This window comes from Pan paniscus, chromosome 12 (genome assembly GCF_029289425.2).
Source record: "Pan paniscus chromosome 12, NHGRI_mPanPan1-v2.0_pri, whole genome shotgun sequence".
In the NCBI taxonomy this organism is placed as follows: Eukaryota; Metazoa; Chordata; class Mammalia; order Primates; family Hominidae; genus Pan; species Pan paniscus.
This window is the reverse complement of record NC_073261.2, coordinates 62907032-62929865: the sequence shown is the minus strand read 5'-3', so window position 1 is coordinate 62929865 and position 22834 is coordinate 62907032. Positions and strand designations below refer to the sequence as shown.

Sequence of the window (22834 nt, the reverse complement as noted above, 5' to 3'; positions counted from 1 at the left end):
TGTCTACTAAAAATACACAAATAAGCCGGGCATGGTGGCACACACTTATAATCCCAGCTGCTCAGGAGGCTGAGGCAGGAGAATCACTGGAACCCAGGAGGTGGAGGTTGGAGTGAGATGAGATTGCACTCCATCCTGGGCAACAGAGGGAGACCCCATCTCAAAAAAACAAAAAAAAGAAAGAAAATGCCAGGCGTGGTGGCTCAGGCCTGTAATCCCAGCACTTTGGGAGGCCAAGGCAGGTGGATCATGAGGTCAGGAGTTCAAGACCACCCTGGCCAATATGGTGAAACCCCATCTCTACTAAAAATAAAAAATTAGTCAGGTGTGGTGGTGCACGCCTGTAGTCCCAGCTACTCGGGAGGCTAAGGCAGGAGAATTGCTTGAACTCAGGAGGCAGAGGTTGCAGTGAGCGAAGATTGTGCCACTGCACTCCAGCCTGGGCGACAGAGCAAGACTCAGTCTCCAAAAAAAAAAAAAAAAAAAAAAATTGCCCAAGGAAGACTAATTATCAAGGGCATGATTTTAAACTCACTAGCTGAACATTTAAGATTCCTCAGGTACAATGTTGTGTGTATACACAAACATACACACATCCTTTAATGTAAATCTTTGTGAGTGTGATGGCTATGGCTGTGTGCCACTCAGAACTCCTTCAAGAGGAACTGAGGCTGGCGGTATAGTTGATGGAGAGAAGCCACACTTTCCCTGGGTGGCTACCAGCCAACGACTGAGCATCACTGGGTACTAGGGCCAGCCCAATCCTGTCCAACAGGGGATTCCTCTAATGAATAACATTTGGCCTGGCTGAAACTTTCTCAGCACCATGCTTCAGCCTGCACCTCTTTCTATCCAACCCTCCTTCCTTCTCTCTCCTTTCACATGTTCAGACTAGCATCATAGTTTAAAAGCTCTCCCCACCTACTCCTGCTCCCTTCTTCATCATCTTTCACATCTCCCCCACAAATCTCTCACATGGCTAGTACTATCTTGCCATCTGCTTCTTAGAAGACCCAAACTGACACTGAGCATGATTGAAAAGGATTTCAATTAAAGGAATGCATGTATAAATTGTTAAAATGTCAGAGAATACTTGGAATTAAAACAGCTGTTTACTGTCTTACCTCCACCCCACAGCCTCTCATCCCACTCTCAAAGATAATCATTTTCAATTCTCTTAGCAGCTTCTTCTGTTGCTACCTCACACTTCTAAGTAACATGATATGTTAGTTAGAAATGCATTCTTGTGTATGTAACACAAACCTGAAAACTCACTAGTTAACCAAATAGGGCTTGTTATTCTCACTCAGGAAGAAATATGAAGTTGAGCAGTCCAGGACTATAAAGCATCTCCATGATGTCATCAGATACCAGGCACCTATGTTCTATTCCCTCCCCCCTTAGCAGGTATGTTTTTCTTTCTGTCTCTCTCTCTCCTTCTTTCTTGCCAACAGCTCCAGCAATTAATGCTCCCCTTTCCCTGCATTGATTTCCCTCTTTCCATTGGATTATTCTCATTAGCATACCAATATCTGTTATTTCTCTCATCTAAAAAAGAAAGAAAAAATTAAAACCTCTTTTGACTCCATTTCTCCATCAAGCTCCTACTCTATTTCTCCATTTTCGTTTACAACATTAACCCTTTCTTATAAGCCCCTAATTTCTCTCCTCCCATTTTCTCTTAAATACAAGAAAAAAAAAAGCCCATTAAAAAGTGGGCAAAGGACATGAACTGACACTTTTCAAAAAAAAAGACATACATGCAGCCGACAACTATATGAGAAAAAGCTCAATATCGCTGAGCATTAGAGAAATGTAAATCAAAACCACAATGAGATATCATCCCACACCAGTCAGAATGGCTATTACTAAAAAGTCAAAACATAACAGATGCTGGTGAGGTTGCAGAGAAAAGGAATGCTTATACACTGTTGGTGGGGGTGTAAATTAGTTCAACCACTGGGGGGAAAGCAGTGTGGAGATTCCTCAAAGTCCTAAAGTCAGAAATACCATTTGACCTAGCAATCCCATTACTGGGATATACCCAAAGGAATATAAATAGTTCTATCATAAAGACACATGCATGCATATATTCATTGCAGCACTATTCACAATAGCAAAGACATGGAATCAACCTAGATGCCCATCAGTGGTAGACTGGATAAAGAAAATGTGGTACATATATACCATGGAATACTATGCAGCCATAAAAAGGACTAAGACCATGTTCTTTCCAGGAACATGGATAGCGCTGGAGGCCATTATCCTTAGCAAACTAACTCAGGAACATAAAATCAAATACCACATGTTCTCACTTGTAAGTGGGAGCTAAATGATGAGAACACATGAACAAAAAGAAGGGAACAATAGACACTGGGGCCTACCTGAGGATGGAGTGTGGGAGGTGGGAGAGGAGCAAAAGAAATCACTACTGGGTACTCAGCTTAGTACCAGGATGACAAAATAATCTGTATAACAAACCTCCATGACAAATATTTACCTATATAACAAACCTGCACATGTACTCTTGAACCTAAAATAAAAGTTTTTTAAAAAATACTTTCCAATCAGGCTTCTACCATCACCTTCCATTGAAACTGCTTTTATCTAGATCATGAATGACCTGCATGCTCCTCCATGCAGTGGCCAATGGCCACCATCTTGTTACAGGTATCTTGGCATACTAGTAACACTCCACTTTATTCTTGAAACTTGGTTTCCAGGACACCACACTCCCTTCATTGTGCTCTACTTCTCTAGCTACTCCATTCTGTCTCCTTTCTTCATCTTCCCTTTTCTCCGTCTCTCTAATCTTAAAATGTTAGTGGACTCCAGGGCTCCGCTCTTCAGTCTCCTCTGTTTCTCTGTCTACACCCACTCCTTTGGTGATCTTCACCAGTCTTTTGGCTTTTAGTGCCATCTGTGTTGCTGCCACTCAAATTTATACATCTGGCCCAAATCTTTCCCTCAACTACAAATTCCAATAATCAACAATCTATTTGACTTCTCTAATTGGCTATCTAATGGGCATTTCAAACATACCATGTCCAAAATTGAACTTCTGATAAGTCCCTCAAAAATATCTCTTCTCAATCTTCCCCACATCAGTAAATGACAACTCCATTCTTCCAATTCCTCAGAAATTTCCTCTATACCCCACATTTGATCCATCGGCAAATTCTGATGCCTCAACACTCAAAATATACCCAGAATCTGGCCATTTCTCACCACTCCACTGCTATCATCCAGTCAAAGCCACCATCACACCTTACCCTGGACTACGGCAACAGCCTTCTAACTCATCTTTTTCACTCTCTTCAATCTATTCCCATCAATAGCTACAGTGATCCAATTAAAAAGTAAATTGAAACATATTTCTCCACTCAAAACTCTTCAAGAGCTTCTCTTCTCATTTAGAGTAAAAGCCAAGCCCTCTGGATGGCCTAGAAGACATATAACTAGTGTCACATTTCCTTTCTGACCTCAATTCCTACTACTCTTCTTGCTCATTTCACCCCACTCATATCAACTCCCTGCTATTCTTCAAACATGCCAGGTATACTCCCATCTCAGGGCCTTTGTACCTGTTGTTCCCTCTACCTGGAACGCTCTTCCCCAGGTATCTTCCATGGTTTACTCCCTCACTTCCTTCATATCTTAATCTCAATCTGGGGATACTTCATTAAGGCCTTTCCTGGCCACCAAATATGAGGCCCATCCTGCCCTACCATCCCCCATCATGCTTTCTTGCTTGCTTTTATTTTTCTCTAGTAGTTGCACTCTCTTACATATTTTCCTTATTCATCTTTTCTTGACTCTGTCCTCTTTTAGAACATAAGCTACATGAGAACAGGGATATTGGTCACTTTTGTCCCTTTTGTTCACTGCTATCCCCAGCACATAGAATACTATCTGGCATATTGTTGGTACTAAATAAATATGCATTGAGTGAATGAATGGTCACAAGCTGCCCCTACCCTTTCTGGATCATATCTCAGATTCAGACTTCTAAAAGAAGGTGAAGAGCAGAAGCGGAGAAGTTATAACCCAATTCTTGGAAGTCCCACCAGTAACCTCTGCTTAGCAAAGCAAGACGTGCTTCATATGGCCAACTGCAGCTGGAAGGGGAATAGGAAAGCCAAGAATTTTTAATTGGTTATATTGCTACTCTGAACATCAAGGTCAGTTCATAAGGAAAAATGGATGATGGACAAGCAAGGAGTAGTGTCTTCAACAGATGCTGTTTCTTGATTTAGTCATTACTTATTGACTTCCCATTACCATATATGCAGATTTATCATATCTTTTATTATCTCTTATTAATTATCTTACATTAAATGATCTATCAGTTGCTTTTCATCTCTTCAACATCCTTCCTGGAACCTCCCATTCCCTGCCCCTATTTGGACTAGCTGCTCTCTGAGACTAAGGCACAGTCATTCTAAAACTTTGTTTCACCTCTTTCCTGTATGAAATTCACTGTTTCTTGATTCCTAAGAATCTTGTTTACTCTATGGCTTTAGGGCATCACATCTTTCAATAACTTCCTGAGAAAAGTTCTTGGCAGGTAAATTTTTTTGAGAGCTAATAAGTCTGAAAGTGTCTGGCTTGAATGACAATTTAGAATTTTTTTTTTTAATTATTATTATACTTTAAGTTTTAGGGTACATGTGCACAATGTGCAGGTGAGTTACATATGTATACATGTGACAATTTAGAATTTTAGATACAGAATTATAGGCTAAAAATCACTTTCTTTCTGAATTTTGAAGGCCTCATTGTATTCTAACTCCTCGTGTTACTGTTGAGAAGTCTGATATAATCCTGATTCCCAGTCTTTTGTATGTATCTTGCTGTTTTTTCTTTTCTTTTTTTTAAACTCTAGAAGTTTTTTGGATTTTCTTTTTTTCTCTTTGATTTCCTAAAATTAACAAAAATGCCTTTTCTAAAATTCACGAAATACGCCTATTAATCTTTTTTTAATCATTGGGTCCTTTCAAACTACAGACATGCCTTCAGTTCAGGGAAATTTTCTTTTATTATTTCTTTTATTCTTCTCTTCTGTTTTCTATTATTAGTTAGATATTACATCTTTTGACTTAATATTCTAATTTTTTTTATCTCCTATCACCTTTGGTTCATTATCATGTCCCTTTGTCATTCTGTTCCACATTATAGGGATATTTCAACTTTATCTTTCAAATGTATTAATTTTTCTATTTATGCTGTCATGTTCTTGCAAGAATTCCTTTCCCTTTTTCCTGATTATTACTTTTATTTTTTATTTTTTATTTTTTATTTTTTTGATATGGAGTCTCGCTCTGTCTCCCAGGCTGGAGTACAGTAGTGCGATCTTGGCTCACTGCAACCTTCGCCTCCTCCCGAGTAGCTGGGATTACAGGTGTGTGCCACCACGCCTGGCTAATTTTTGTATTTTTAGTAGAGACAGGGTTTTGCCACATTGGCCAGGCTGGTCTGGAACTCCTGACCTCAGGTGATCCACCCACCTTGGCCCCCCAAAGTGCTAGGATTACAGGCATGAGCCGCCGTGCCCGGCCCATTATTCCTTGTTAAAAACAGCATACCATTCTTGTTTCCAGGATGCAACATCTTCTCTTATTTCTCTGTGGATACACATTTTAATTCTCTGAATTTAGTTCCGTTTACAGCGTTGTCCCTGATTCTATTTTCTGAAGCCTTAGACTTACAGATCTGAGATTTACAGATGGAGAATTTCCACAAAAGTATGGTGATCTCTGGCTCTCCGATTATATTTAAAGGTGATTAGAAAGTTGGTTTACATGGGTAGGCTTGTTAACTTGAGCCTCATTGTAAGGAGGTTAGTTGGCACAGCTACCTTTTCAGAGAGAACTGTCAAACATCAGTATGTATACGTTTTACTCTGGGAAGAATAATCTGTTTTTCCAGAGAAGGATCCTCTAAGCAAGTAACATAGAGACATAAGCCTTGTTGCTGGAGCAGGGAAAGAGTTGGGAAAAACCTCACTATTCTGGATACAGACTCAATTAATCACCTTATTTTCAGTCTAGCCACCTCATGTTTACTTTTTAATGTGCTTAGTGTTTTCAAGTCCAGAAACCCTGTGGGTTGGTGTCTCCCAAAAATTATTCCATCTCATTTTCTCTTTATACAAACTTTCAACATACCCCCTTATTTTAAGTTCTACCTCCTAATGCACTTGGTCATCCCAATATTTGTGCCTTTCTGGGGTTCTATAGTACTAAACTTTTACTCCCCATTGGTATCTTTTGCTGCAACCACTGATATTTCAGGAAAGCCTGTGGTCTGTAAAGTCAGGTACCACATAGCCATCTGGTTTGCAACTTCCAAAAACTGATATCTCCTATTTTCACAGCCTTTTTATTCTCTTTGTCCTGATGACTTTACATCTTTTTTTTCCATTGCTTTACTATAATTTAGTGAAGTTATAAGAGGAAATGAGAATAATAATATAGGTTTAATTACCCATGTTTAATGGGAAGACCTATGTGTGTTCCATATCTTACTGTGATTGAGGATATTTTTATTTGAATATTTTTTCTATAATTACGTTTTGCTGAAAAACAGTATGATATACAGTGACTAAGGGCATGAACTTTGAAGCCACCTTGTTTGAGTGTGAATCCTGGTATGACTTACTAGTTGTGTAATTAATCCGTATTCCTGTTTTCTCATCTATTAAATGGAGACATAATAGCTATCTCATAGGGCTGTGAGGAGTACAATGAGTTAATATTTGTTCTATGAGAAATGAAAATGAGTTAATATTTATAAAATACTCAAAGATTGCCTGGCACATAGGAAATGCTATGTAAATTTTAAATAAAAAATGTATATTCAGGTAATATAGAACTTAAATAAATACATACAGAATTGAAGAATATCCAATTACAGGATATCAGAGGTAACTAGAATTGTGTCTTCCATTGCATTTTTAAATAATTTTACACACATAAATACATATCCATGGCAAATTAGAAAATTTATGTTACATAAATGGAATCAAAGTATACATAAAATGTTCTGCACTAATTGGCAGACATAAGATGGTTCTCAATTTTAAACATTTACTTTAATTGGACATTTATGTGAATGTTTCTCTAGTATACATATCTAACAATAGAATTGCCCTCCAATTGGCAATTGTACACTCTGACCAGTGATTTATGAAAATACTCATTTTCCTATAAACTTACCATTAATATCTGAGGCTGTTAAATATTTGCTTATCTCCTAAGTGGAAAAAATAGTATCTCACTGCTATTTTAATTTGTACATTTTAATGGTTGGTAGGAAAAGCTCTTTAAAACCATCTGTATCTGAGAGGGATGGGCAACTGGGTGGAGGAAGAATAATAGGCAGATTCAACAATATTGGTAATAATCTAATTCATTAGTTCAGTGTTGGGTTCACGTGTTTATTTTATGACACATGAAAAAGAATATATGTAATGTATTAATGTAAGTTCAAATATTATGTGTTAAAATAATTAGGCCATATGTACAGTATATGTATATCAACTATGTAATCTTTTAAGCAAATACTTGTAAGTAAATGTCTGCACAGTAAAAAGATAAATATCAAATGGTGAATAGTGGGTAATACTGAGTGGCTGAATTAGATGATTTATGTCCCTTTGGGCTTCTCTGTGTTTTCCAAATTTTCTGCCTTAAGCATGTCTGTTATTTTCATAATTTTAAAGAAAACCAGTAAATACTTTTTTTTTAAGTGGGAAAATATAAAGTGCTAAGCTGCCACATACTGGCTAAGTTCGGTAGCCCCTACACAGTATTATTTATTTGTTTATCATAATAGTGAAACTAGCCCAACCCTGCAACAAAACAGTTGTAGAGTATGTCAAAAGAGGAAATCAAATACACATCTATGGAGCAATCTTTTCAGACTACCTTTCTAGCCCTTAATTTGTGCTTATCAAAAGACAGTTTTTCTTTGATGGTACATTTCCCCTGACTAGGAATGTTGTCCTTTCTCATTCTGCTTGCCTAAAGTTATGTCCTTCCTGCAAAGTCCAGCTATGTCCAGTCTCCTTTATGAAATCTTAACCAACTACTTTAATCAGTAACAACCTCTGAACTTAAGATACTGTACTTTAGATATTAAACTTTAGATACTGTATCAACAAATATAACATTTAATATCAAATTATCCTTTAATATTTTATAGTTTCATTTCCCAAATATATTTCAAATTTCCATCTAATATTTTCACTAGTCCCTAACATAAAGATGGGTTTCTTGTTGAGCCTCAACAAATGCCTGTTGATAGACAGCTTAATAATAACAACATTGAGACTTGTAAGTAGTTAAATATTAAAACAGGAATCAAAATATAAGTTAAGGCTTTTTCAGGCCCTCTGACTTCTAAACCCTCTAATTTTTAGGGAAATAAACTTCTCCACAGTTCCTCATTACTCTAATTGATCTTTATGTTTCTTCTGTTGGCTTAATTTTCCTCTCCTGTCCTCCAAATGAGAAGATCCTTGGCTCTAGCTCTTCTCCCAAGATACTCATCTACTCCTTCTTGAGGGCACCCTGTTAGATGGTTTTAATATCACCTCTTAGGTGATTTGGGAGGCTGTCTCCTCTCAAATTTTCAACACCAACCTTTCACTGCAGTTCCATACTTCCAATAATATCATCATTTGATTACCTCTGGTCACTTCACATGTAACAGAGTCAAAACTAAATTTTTACCTGTCATTCTAAATTTTTCTGGCTTTCAAAACCCTCTGCACCTTAAGCTCACTGTACTTATCATTTGAAATGATTTCAGGGCCTCTGGTTCTCACGTGTTACCCTACATCCCACTGCCAGGCTAATCCTTCTATAAGCCTAATTTTAATATGGTACTCCGCAATAAGAAAGTGTTTACAGTGTTACAGGACAATGTGTCAGTTCCTTAATATAACATTCAAAGTCCCCGACAAGGAAGTTCCAAGGTGCCTTTCTAGTCCCTTCATTCTTCAACATGAACCATGTATTTCTAAATGGGCTCACCTCCTCAATACTATGCAGACACCCTATTTAAGTCTCAATTAATATAATTCCCTTTTTCTGGAATACTTTTCCTTTCGGCTTAACCAAATTTCACACAGCTTTTTAGGTCTAAGTAAAGTTATAAATTCTCCACAAATTTGTTCTTATTTTATGCTATGCTTTCTCTAAACTTCTACTATCATTTTACTCAGTGTCATACAATTTGGCACTCATTAGTGTCCTAGTGATTTCATGTGTCTATTTTCCTTGACTAGGTTATGCTGTGGACCCAGCCCATGCCTTATATTTCTTTAGTGACTCCCACAGTTCTTCCCACAATGGTTGAAATCAATAAATACTGTGTGATGAGTTTTGTATAAATAATAAGCTATTATTAATAGTTATAACTTGAAAACATGGTATGTCTATTATTATTTTATGAGAAAAGCAAATTGAGTTTCGCACAACTTGACAAAAAGAAAAATCAAGTTCTACAATTAAGGGAGTTGTGATCAAATGAGTTTCATAAGGTCACAATTTATCTGTGATAGGCTTGGAAAATAATTTGTACTTTTACATAGCCTGTCAAATAATTTACCAGAGGCATTTAAAAAGGAAACTATCTTTAGTTGACCTTTTATGATTGTGCCTGAAAATGCAGAATTGTTATGGATGGAAACCATGGTACAGCTGACTATATTATATACTTTTATAGTTAAATTTACATGCACAATTCAAATAATTTAATCCAAAATGAACATATATGAAGTTACATCTATACTTAATGATAATACTGTTTTAAACTAATTGCATAATAATCTACAAACATGAATGTGACTTAAACCATAATACTTTATTAAATTCAAAAATTCCACCAGACTAATGAACAATTTAATAGTATATTAATGTTAAAACTATTATTCTCTAGGAACAGATTTCTAATGATTTAAGAAATTCAAAGCAAGAAATTATTAAACACTTTTAGTGAAATGATTTTAGGAGACAAAAAAAATGTGAGAAATATATTAAATAGCTGGTAAAACTAAAACTATATATCTCATACCTTTTAGTGTATCCCAAACTAGGGACAGGCATTGTCTGAAGAAAATCAACTTTAAAAGACAATTTTTATCCTCAACATATGTATAGGTAAGTCTTGATTTGAAAACCATTCTGGGAGGTAGAAGGAAAATGGTGGATAGGAGGCAGGACTAAACTAAAGCTCCCACTCAGACACACAGAGCAGCACGTGGGGACACACATCATGAACTTTTGCTCCAAGAACTACCACAGGAACTTAACAGAAAAGCCAAAAGAATCCACAGACCCTCTGAAGGAAGTAGATTGCTCCTGCAGGCCCTGGGAAACAGCCCCAAAACCGTGAGTGCCCGAAGTGTGAAAGTGGGAAAGGAGGATCATCCACCCCCGAACACACACCCTAAATAGGGAACCTAAAGGTCTAGATCACAGGAGAAGGATCTCACCTTACCTGGAGCTGAGACAATTTTAGAGAGCCAAGCAAAACAAAAGGGTAGAAGAAGCAGTGGGAAGAGAACTATGGGCTCTCAGTCCCCAGGGAAGCCATTTCTGACTTTTGTCTTGCAGAGGTCCTTGGGAAGGGCTCCCTGGGAAGAGACCACAGGGAGAAGGAAACTTCCAGCTCAACTTTGTAACAATTTCAACCAAATGTGAATGTGAAGTTTGCTGGACAGAACTCAAGGGAGGGGGTGAATTGGGAGTGCAGACACAGCACAGAAGAGACAAAGAGTGACATTATATAATGATAAAATGACTTGTCCAACAGGAAAAATATCACAATCCTAAACATACATGCACCTAACATTGGAGGCCCCAAATTTATAAAACAATTACTATTCGACCTAAGAAATTAGATAGACAGCAACACAGTATTAGCAGGGGACTTCAGTACTCCACTGACAGCACTAGACAGGTCATCAAGACCAAGTCAAAAAAGAAACAGTGGATTTAAGCTATACCCTAGAAAAAAAATGGATTTAACAGATATTTACAAAACATTCCATCCAACAACTGCAGAATATACATTCTATTCATCAGCATATGGAACTTTCTCCAAGATGGACCATAGAATAGGCCACAAAACAAGTCTCAGTAAATTTAAGAAAACTGAAATTATATCAAGTACTGTCTCAGACCACAGTAGAATAAAACTCCAAAAGGAACCCTCAAAACCATGCAAATACATGGAAATTAAATAACCTGCTCCTGAAAGATTGTTGGGTCAACAATGAAATCAAGATGGAAATTTAAAAATTCTTTGAACTGAACCATAATAGTGACTCAGCCTATCAAAACCTCTGCGATACAGCAAAGATGGTGCTAAGAGGAAAGTTCATAGCCTTAAATGCGTACATCAAAATGTCTGAAAGAGCACAAACCATCTCAGGTCACACCTCAAGGAACTAGAGAAACAAGAACAAACCAAACCCAGACCCAGCAGAAGAAAAGAAATAACAAAGATCAGAGCAGAACTACATGAAACTGAAACAAACAAACAACAACAACAACAAAAACACACATGATAAATGCAACAAAAAGCCGGTTCTTTGAAAAGATAAATAAAATTGATAGACCATTAGCAAGATTAACCAAGAAAAGAAGAGAGATGATCAAAATAAGTTCAAAACGGGAGATATTACAACCAATACCACAGAAATACAAAAGAAAAAATCATTCAAGGCTACTATGAACACCTTTATGCCCATAAACTAGAAAACCTAGAAGAGATGGATAAATTCCTGGAAATATACAACCTTCCTAGATTAAACCAGGAAGAAATAGAAACTCTGAACAGACCAGTAACAGGCAGCAAGACTGAAATGGTAATATAAAAAATTGCCAACAAAAAAAAGTCCAGGACCAGACAAATTCACAGCTGAATTCTATCAGATATTCAAAGAAGAATTGGTACCAATCCTATTGACACTATTCCACAAGATAAAAAGGAAATCCTCCCTAAATCATTCTATGAAGCCAGTATCACCCTAATACCAAAACCAGGAAAGGACATAACAAAAAAAAGAACACTACAGACCAATATTCCTGATGAATATAGATGCAAAAATCCTTAACAAAATACTAGCTAACTGAATCCAACAACACATCACAAGATAATCCACCATGAGCAAGTGGGTTTCATACCAGGGATGCAAGGATAATTTAACATACTCAATTCAATAAATGTGATACACTGCATAAACAGAATTAAAAACAAAAATCACATGATCATCTCAATAGATGCAGAAAAAGCATTCGACAAAACCCTCAGCAAAATTGGCATAGAAGGGACATACCTTAATGTAATAAAAGCCATCTATGACAAACCCACAGCCAACATAATACTGAATGGGGAAAGGTTGAAAGCATTTCCCCTGAGAAGTGGAACAAGACAAGGATGCTGACCCTCAACACTTCTATTCAACATAGTACTGGAAGTCCCAGCCAGAGCTGGAACAAGACGAGGATGCTGACTCTCAATGCTTCTATTCAACATAGTACTGGAAGTCCCAGCCAGAGCAATCAGACAAGAGCAACAAATCAAGGGCATCCAAATGGGTAAAGAGGAAGTCAAGGTGTCACTGTTTGCTGATGATACAATCGTTTACCTTGAAAACCCTAAAGACTCCTCCAAAAAGCTCCTAGAACTGATAAACTAATTCAGTAAAGCTTCAGGATACGAAATTAATGTATACAAATCAGTAGCTCTGCTATTATCAGTAGCCCAACAGCTACCAAGCTGAGAATAAAATCAAGAACTCAACCCTTTTACAATAGCTGCAAAAGAAAAAAAAATACTTAGATATATACCTAACCAAGAAAGTGAGAGATCTCTACAAGGAAAACTACAAAACACTGCTGAAAGAAATCACAGATCACACAAACAAATGGAAATACATCCCATGCTCATGGATGGGTAGAATCAATATCGTGAAAATGGCCATACTGCCAAAAGCAGTCTACAAATTCAATGTAATTCCCATCAAATACCACCACCATTCTTCACAGAACTAGAAAAAACAATCCTAAAATTAATATGGAACCAAAAAAGGGCCCGCATAGCCAAAGCAAGACTAAACAAAAAGAACAAATCTGGAGGCATCACATTTCCTGACTTCGAACTATAATACAAAGCCATAGTTACCAAAACAGCATAGTGCTGGTATAAAAATAGGCACATAGACCAATGGAACAGAATAGAGAACCCAGAAATAAACCCAAATACTTACAGCCAACTGATCTCTGACAAAGCAAACAAAAACATACAGTGGGGAAAGGACACCCTATTCAACAAATGGTGCTGGGATAATTGGCAAGCCACATGTAGAAGAATGAAACTGGATTCTCATCTCTCACCTTATACAAAAATCAACTTAAGATGGATTAAGGACTTACACCTAAGACCTGAAACTATAAAAATTCTAGAAGATAACATTGGAAGAACCCCTCTAGACATTGGCTTAGGCAAGGATTTCATGACCAAGAACCCAAGAGCAAATGCAATAACAACAAAGATAAATAGCTGGGACCTAATTAAACTAAAGAGCTTTTGCACAGCAAAAGGAACAGTCAGCAGAGTAAACAGACAACCCACAAAGTGGGAGAAAATCTTCACAATCTATACATCTGACAAAGGACTAATATCCAGAATCTACAATGAACTCAAACAAATCAGTAAGAAAAAAAACAAACAATCCCATAAAAAAAGTGGGTTAAGGACATGAATGGACAATTTTCAAAAGAAGATATACAAATGGCCAGCAAACACATGGAGAAACGCTCAATATCACTAATGATCAGGGAAATGCAAATCAAAACCACAATGTGATATACCACCTTACTCCTGCAAGAATGGCCATAATCAAAAAATAAAAATAATAATAGATTTAGTGGGGATGTGGTGAAAAGGAAACACTTTTACACTGCTGGTGAAAATGTAAACTAGTATAACTACTATGGAAAACAGTGTGGAGATTCCTTAAAGAACTAAAAGTGGAACTACCATTTGATCCAGCAATCCCACTACTGGGTATCTACCGAGACGAAAAGAAGTCATTATACGAAAAAGATACTTGCCCATGCATGTTTGCAGCAGCACAATTCGCAATTGCAAAAATATGGAACCAGCCCAAATGCCCATCAATCAACAAGTGAATAAAGAAATTGTGGTAAATATATACCATGGAATACTACTCAGCCATAAAAAGGAATGAAATAATGGCATTCACAGCAATTTAGATGGAATTGCAGACCATTATTCTAAGTGAAGTAACTCAGGAATGGAAAACCAGACACTGTATGTTCTCACTTATAAGTGGGAGTTTGATGTGAGGATGCAAAGGCATAAGAATGATACAATGGACTTTGGGGACTCAGAGGAAAGGGTGGGAGGGGGGTGAGGGATAAAAGACTACAAATAGGATACAGTGAATACTGCTCGGGTGATGGGTGCACCAAAATCTCAGAAATCACCACTAAAGAACTTATTCATGTAACCAAACACCACCTGTTCCCCCAAAAATCTATGGAAATAAAAAACAAAAATAAAATTAAAAAATAAAAACAGGAGAAAAAATAAGTAAACATCCTGAAAAATAAAATAAACTACTATCCTCCACAAAAAAAGAAAGAAAATAATTCTGAATTTACAGGTGACGGGAATTAGTTTTTAAATGGTACAATGTGCAGATCATTGGATTGACAACATCAACTAAGCTTTGGTAAATGATGAAAACTCATTGTTTGACACAGAGAAAGATCCAACCTCAGATTGCATCCTCTGAAATCTTATGTTGCTGTGGTTGCCTGGCTCATTTTTAAACAATTGGACTTTTTAAAGCAGTAAGGGATGACAACTAAAATAAATTCATAAATCCTAAATTTACCATTTCTTGGGAGAAAATGACGTACATTAGCAGAGGGGTAGCCAAATTAAAAGACTGAGCATCCAAACATGTTAGCATGAAGATGTTGATGAACTTTTTCACTCCTTTTCTAAGAGTTATAGAGCATTATGTTGCAGTCAGCTGACATGTTATCTCTGGAACCACCATACTGGATATGTGCACAAAAGGAGGTCCCTTGGGGAGCCTGTTGAGGTGGTTTACTTACTTTATAACTAAGGAAAATTTAACAGAAATTTAACTAAAAGGGCTAAGGGGTTCATTCCCTTAAGCTAATAATGTAGCTTGAACATCAAAATTTTAATTTATTGTGATACCAGAGATCTTTTGAAATAGAACCTACATAGATTTTTAGAAGAACTAGCTAACAGTCTTAACTAGAAACTGAAGAAGTGAAGGGATAATGTTAGGAGGTCTCTCAAAGACTTTAAATATGTGAAGACTAACCTAGACCTGTGGGCAGGGTGGAGGTGAAGTTATCTTGTTAAAATATACCACATCAAGAATGTGCTGAGAGTATAAGGTCTATCTTAGAAATATCTTTATAATCATAGAAATGAAGCACAGAATATAACAGAACAACAAAAAAAGATAAGTCCTATTAGAAATGTTAAAAGCAGATTCATTGGTACACCAGCCTGATTAACCGATTAGATTACTGTAAATTACAAAAGTAATTATATATATATATTTTATCATGAAAATTCCCTTTCTGAGTTGAATTAATGTAATAGTGAGGGACATTCTTCTCCAGACATCCCTTCGTCAGACACACACAAAATTACTATTAAATTAAAATTCATTAAACTCTATCTAAAAAGGATTGTCTTTTGGGATGCTCCACTGCATATTTTAAGATGCCCGACATGTTCCAATTTACCCTGTGTGATGGGTAAGGGTGGAGGCCATGAGACATGCGTCTTACTATAGGTGGCAGGCTGGCCCTCTGGTCAAATAATTCTGAGCCTGTTTTTAACGTGAGTAATGCATTAAAAACTACAAGTTTGGTACTAAGTTTGAAACTTTCTGGAGCGTATTTTGTATTCAAGTTTTAAAGTCTGATTGAAATGTACTATTATGCAAATAAGCTATAATTTTTTTAAATGCCATCCTTTTTAATAGTATCCTAAGGCAAATTTAAGAAGTATTATAATTCTCAAAATGCTAATTCACCCTTGTAAACGACCTCTGAAAAATAAAAGTTTATGCCAGTTGAGAAGGTAACTAAATAGTTGCCTCCATGAGTAAAGGTAGACTAGACAAAAAAATGAGGAAAAACTAGAACCCACAAAAATGATAGTATATATATTCAAATAGTAGATTAAGATCTGTTTATAATTGCTACAAATTTGACGTTGTAGCTTTATGAATAGAACCATGGGCCTAAACTACAAACAAGAATGATTACACAAAATAAATCACATTGTAAAAAAGAATTTAAATTAATATAGGAATATTTGATTCCATACATCAATTATAATTATTATTAGAACTAATGCAACTTCAATTCCACAGATGACTAATAATTATTCTTTTTATCACAAGTATATTAAATTTTTCTAGGCATACAGTACTTTTTAAGCCTATCAGCAAAGCTAAAGCATTTGTCATTATCTTGTAATCAGTGTACACGAATTATTATGTTCTGAATCTACCCATTCAATACTTAGATCACTTGTCTAGGCCTTAACACTATTGTCCAATAGAACTGTCTGAGATGGAAATGTTCTGTATCTGCACTGTCCAATATGATAACATGTGGCTACTGAATACTTAAATGCGGGTAGTGCAACTGAAGAACTGAATTTTTTATTTTATTTAATTATTCAGTCACATATGACTAGTGGCTACCATAGTAAACAGCACAGCTTACAGGGTTCAAAAAGTAAGACTAAATGTCTTGTTATGATAGGTCTAACTGTATGTAGTCGGCTTGTTGATTTGCATAAGCAATGATATTCACAAATGCTTACAAGAGTAGTATGCCAAAAAGTCTTTTGCCCTGTGGTTTCATCTTCACTCAAAAATATTATTAAATCTATGCCAGCAAACATCTACTACAACATTCAGACAACTTCAAACAAAAAAATACAATATGAAAAGATTTTTATTAGTGTTTGTATGTTAGTACAACTATACTGGTTAATACTGATTAATGAGCCTGGTGGCCTGTGTCAATCTGTCTAATGTTAGCTCTAGAACAACTAGAATTCAAACTATGAAATAACCACTGCTAAAAAAGTTTTTGTCCATTACCTAACATAACACAAGAATACCAATTACTACATAGTTTTCAGCTCCATTGGTTAAACACTGCAAAGGCTTGTCAAATCATTTTACCTGACAGACATATTTGTTCTTCCATTTGCTTAGCACACACCGACTGTTTTGCATCAGCTCCTGAAGCACAACAGAAAAAGAGAGAGCGTAGTTGGCTGTACACATTGTCATTATCAGTTAAAGTGCCTCTGATTTGCAAGCAAAAAAAGATCAACATGCCACACAAAGATGCAACTGTTTTGGAACTCATCACTGGACAAAAGCAAAGCTATCATCACCATGAGAGTTGATCCTTTATGAAAATTAAAGCTGTTGAAAGATGTTTTAAAAACAGATTTGTTTGTTGCCATTTTTGAAACTTTTTGAAAGATACCTCCAACTCTTTGAGCGAGTCTCGGAGTTTTTCTGGGCGTCTGTTTTTGAGCGTCCAAGGATAATCTCGTGCTGGCAAATAAAACATGTACTACAGTTAGTTAAACAAGATTTAAAAAGGAAATTCTGCTTAGCAGTGTGCCTTAGGAAGATTAAAATAAAACACCTCTATAATCGAGAGGAAGTGGGCTTCATTTCCATCATCAAATGACAGCCTTATGAAAGGCTTTGTCATAGGAACAGGATTTTTACCACAAAACAATCTCCCTAACCATAATTTTACAATGACAACCAACAAGGCTTGGAGAATCCCTGGGAAAGTGTGCTAGGCTTGTGAATCTAGTAATTCATGGTAAATGATGTAGTCTTTACTAACTTTTTCATGTAAATAATTAAATGTTCAATCCAAAAGAAATTCCAAATTCTATAAGTAACCTACTCAGACCTAAAAAAAAAAAAAAAAAATTATCATGAGTAAATGAATATAATGAGCAAAGAAATAAAATAAAATGAAAAGAAATAAAAAATAAAACTGTACATAAAAATATATGAAGTTAAGCATTAAAGCTCCACATTTTAAAACTATGGAAAAATCTGAGGGAAATCCAAGTTTTAACAAATTAGGCCCTAATAGTGCTCTTTTTAATTTAAAACAGTTATCTTTAAAGTATACACCACAATTGAATAATGATAAGCCTTCGTTTTGCTTTAAATAAATTAAGTGAAAGATAAAATTATTTAGTAGAGTCATGTTAGCCTAAAATAAATTAAAAATAGTTCTGTTTAAAATAATTTTAAAATGTTAAACATGTCTATTTTATCAGAAAAATGAATTCATCTTTGGATTCTCCTCATTAATAATTCTAAATGAGTTATATGTGTATTTGTGCTTACATGTGTGTTATATGTACATATACATATATATAGTATACATAGATACTTAAATTTGAGAGTAGAATTGCTATACATCTTATTTCAGCAAATGAATTTGGGTCTATAAACAATTTTGATGTAGAACGTATATGCAAATTTTTAAATCTGTGTTGCAGCTACTAATACATTATTTTTTAAAATTAAATGTCAGTTCAACCATTTAAAAAACAAGAGAACAAATGGGATTTTCAGCTCTAGCTATAATCCAAAAAAATTTTAATGTATGTTTAATTCTATGTCATTAAAACCGTATTACATTGTCGCCATAATATATACAACATACTTATATACTGGAGATCAGAAAAGACTAGAGTGAATAAAATGCTAATACTGATATTACAAATACTATTTTCTTAAAAATGGGTAAGACATGTTAACAATTTAGGCAAAGTATGAATAATTAAATGTTACTATCAGAATTTAAGCTTGGTATAATTATCCTAAATATACTAATATATAGTTCATTATGAAATTTTATGTTTATATAAACAAACATTTTATCAAAATTGAATAGAGATTTCCAGGATCTAAATTAGAAAGGCCTGACAAATACAATTGTTACTTATATGTTTATATTCCTAAGTAATAGGAATTTTAAAAATTTGGAGGGAATAATGTTTCCTCTTTGTTCCAGATGAATATTTTATAATACTGAACTTTCCAGTTTTATAATAATTCCAAAAAATATAAAGTAAGCTTACACTCTGCCAGCTTCTGCTTCTTTTCTAAGTTACCATGCTCTGTCGCTGATATTGTGGCAGAAGGGATAGAAAGAAAAAAACAAAAGTAGAATTTATTTTTATTATAATGCCTTGTATTTTAATATGTACATGTATAAGGTATTATTAACATTACATGCATTATTGAGATTAATAAATTATGCTTAGGTTCTAAAAGGACAGTTGAAAAAAATGCCATAATTTGGATGTTTTCATTTCATAGAGATATTTCCTAAATTTGCAGTGAAAGGGCACAACAGGTGGACCAATATCCTGAGCTTCCAATCTGATCAGATAGGAAAGAGAACTGCAACAGAGCCCAGAACAGAAGCTGCTTCAGTCTGTCATCAGAACCATGAAGTCAGCCTATTAACCACTAAGCTAAGCACACAGGCTGCTCACACAAGCCCACTTCAACGGAGACCAAAACAGGAAGTAACTCTAGCTAGAAAGACCTTTTGGCCCATCATAAAACTTCTGGGATTAGCAGGATTAATCAGATAAAGAAAATTGATCATTCACTCAGAAATGCCTATTTCAGATATCAGGTGAGGATCCAGGAGGCCAGCATCAGTAGGACCCATGCATTAACAATGCCCTCTACTGGGACACTGATAAATAAATGTGAATAGACTGCCCTATAATCAGCCTGATCAGCAGTAAAATGAAAATTTTCATGTCTTTCTACAGCATTTTCTCGATACTACTTTATTTTATATAGAACAGATAGATATCAACCTCAGCATTTTTCTAAAGAACTGAAGGGACTTTTCTTAAAATTCTAGAATTTATCTAAAGCTCATGAGAAGAGAGCTTTTAATGGTCAGTATTTCATGGTTTAGAATATTTAGTTAATAAAAATTAATTGCACAGAATAGGTACTTTACCTGGTGGATCTTTCTTGTCATAATACTGGTAGATCCCAATGTCTCTATCTATAGAAAGGAAGAAATAACATTAAATTATGATTTTAAAGTCACAGAGAATAAGAAGCCAAGCCATACTATATTAGGGGAAGGATAGGGAGAAAAGCAGAAACAGTCTCCTTATGTTACTAGAAATAAAATGGCTCAAAAGCATCTGGAGATGAGTTCATCTATTCTAGGGATATGCAGAAACTGGAAAGTTTATCAATCTAATGAGAAAAGATTTACACAAAACTAGAATGGCATGAGAAAAAGATTAGTAAAGAACTGAAATCAAGAAACACCAAGTTTTCTCTTTCACACATCCTCTGATATTTTTCACAGGGTTCTACCAAAAGGAACTGCCACTAAGCAATGCCAGATGAAATCAGTGGATGGAAGAAAATGCCCTGTTGGATTCTGAGCTGTGGTTTTCTTTTCTCCAATTTAGCTCAAGAGTCTAGTTCCTATTCTATGGCATTTGGGAGAAATCCACAGACGAGAAAGGGAAGATTAGAGGAACGTTTGGATACATTATTATCTGAAACTTGTTTAGACAGGGAAAACCCCTTCTAAACCTAAATTCGGACACTTTGCTGGGGCTACCTAAGAAGCAAAGCTGGGCTTCCCAGATGTCAAGATTCATTTAACCAAGGAATTATTCCAGTTTAAATATAAGAGAACAAAATAATTTTGTCCATTTTCTTCATATCTATGAATAATAAAATATTTCTTTCATTGAAGGAACATTTGTTTTCTTCAATGCAAAATAATTCTCAGTTACTAACATAAGGATAAAGAGTATACAACTGTTTCTAAAGAGGTGGAAGCAGTACAGGCTGCCCCCTAGTGACTGACTGCTCCAGACTTTCTCAAACTGAATGATAAAACTTCAAAAAAAAGTATTACTGCTATAATTAACTTTTCAAATATAGTCTTTCAAAATAGTCAATTGCGTGTACTTGTTAAAGCTCTATTTTATTCATCATGCCATTAGTAGAGGCATACAATTTTAAAGAATGCAGTTTATGTCTACTGGTTAGACTGAATATATCTAATAAGGATTTATTGCGAAAAATCATGAGTAGGACTTCTTGGATACTGATATTTTATTTGTTGTCCTGGATGGTGATTTTATGGGTGTTTTCATATTCTGATGGTTCACAACATAATCTTATGATCTTTACACTTTTCAGTACATATATTATACTTCAATAAAAAGGCTTTTTTAAAAAATCTAAGAACCACAGGCACTACATATGCAGACAATATCTCCATTAAAATATTCCACCCTATAATTATACTCATCATTCCATACATCCAAATATATATCATAACTCTAGAATAGAACTATCAAGATCATAAAGAATCCTGAATTATGTGCACAAGTCTGACCTACTGCATCTGGCCCAGAGTGGAAACTGTCAAAACACAAGCAGAATAAGAAGAGCATCCAGTTAAGAAAACCTGCCCTACAGTGGGTACCAGAGCTCGATGGGGAAGGTGTCCATTCAGAGAGTCAGCCTGACATGGTGTGTTAGAACTCCAGCAGGGTAAGAATACTCACATGAAGCAACAGCCTGGTGTGGGGTATTAGAGGCTAAACAAGGTAAGGAGGACATTTACATATGGGGGCAACCCAACATGGTATATCAAATCCCACATGGGGTGAGAAGGGTATCTATACAGGGAGGGAGTAGCCACAGAGATAGGGGATTGACTGCAAACAGGGTGACTGATAAGTCCATAAATAAAAAATAGGGGAGCTCCAGGTTTCCCATTGTCTGAGAAGAAAAATACAAATATGGAAAGGGAGAAAATTAGAATGAACCCTATGGTGGTAGATAGGAATGAGATGTACCAATGTAAACTCATGGTTTCAATATAGAGAGATAGATACAGAAATAAATATGGATGTAAATATGTGTGTATACATAGATACATACATTCTGCAAGCTCTGTCCACTGAGAGGGCCTGGCAGCAGCAATACTCCAATAATGAGTGCACCTAAAGCAGAACTTGGCTTCTAGAACCCTTACCCTCTAAAAGGAACAAAGCTCCTTAGAGAAGTGACTGATTCCTAGGCTAGGGAAAGGAAATTACAACATGAGTCTGGAACATTTGTTGTACCAGAAAGAATTAAAGTGCTCAGATTTTGACAGGGACATGTTAAAAAGACACAGAAGCCAGCTTGAAGAGGGTCCCTCTGGCCACATCAGGGACAATTTAAACATCAAAATACATAATGAAATAAAATAAAATAATGATATGACTATAACAACTCCATAAAGTGGAAAACTTGAGTCCACACAGATAAAATAAATTGATCATATATAATAATATATTTAAAGCATGATGAGGAACAGGATATTTACATAATTTCAAGGTACTTCCCTATGAAATACTTACTAATCACAAAGAAGAAGGTAACTTTGCAGTGGAGAAGCCGAGCAGACACTATCTTATCAGGTAATCATGAATATCATCAGGAAAGGGACAAATTGAAATTATGCACCACCTGATAGGATGCATTGAAATGCATAACCTGAATCTAATTGTGAGGAAATTTCAAATATAACCAAATTTACAATCATCCTACACAATAACTCACCTAATATCTTCAAAAATATTAAGGTCACGAAAATGTAAAAAAAAAAAAAAAAAAAGG

General features: G+C 35.6%; 1 protein-coding gene across 12 annotated transcripts in view; it reads right to left on the bottom strand.

Annotated features, from left to right (window-relative positions):
* Positions 1–22834, bottom strand: part of WDPCP (WD repeat containing planar cell polarity effector) — a 730102-nt gene that overhangs the window by 360714 nt on the left and 346554 nt on the right. For 7 of the 12 annotated variants that reach the window (XM_055107901.1, XM_003830886.6, XM_034953245.3 and 4 more), the window contains 4 exons: positions 20148–20195; positions 19243–19287; positions 17610–17680; positions 17297–17356 (listed from right to left, as the gene is read on the bottom strand). In XM_055107901.1, the coding sequence (XP_054963876.1) occupies positions 17297–17356; positions 17610–17680; positions 19243–19287; positions 20148–20195 (224 nt within the window). Of the gene's footprint in view, positions 1–17296; positions 17357–17609; positions 17681–19242; positions 19288–20147; positions 20196–22834 lie in introns of those variants that run through there. The other 5 variants (XM_063594911.1, XM_063594910.1, XM_063594914.1 and 2 more) reach the window with 2 other exon arrangements.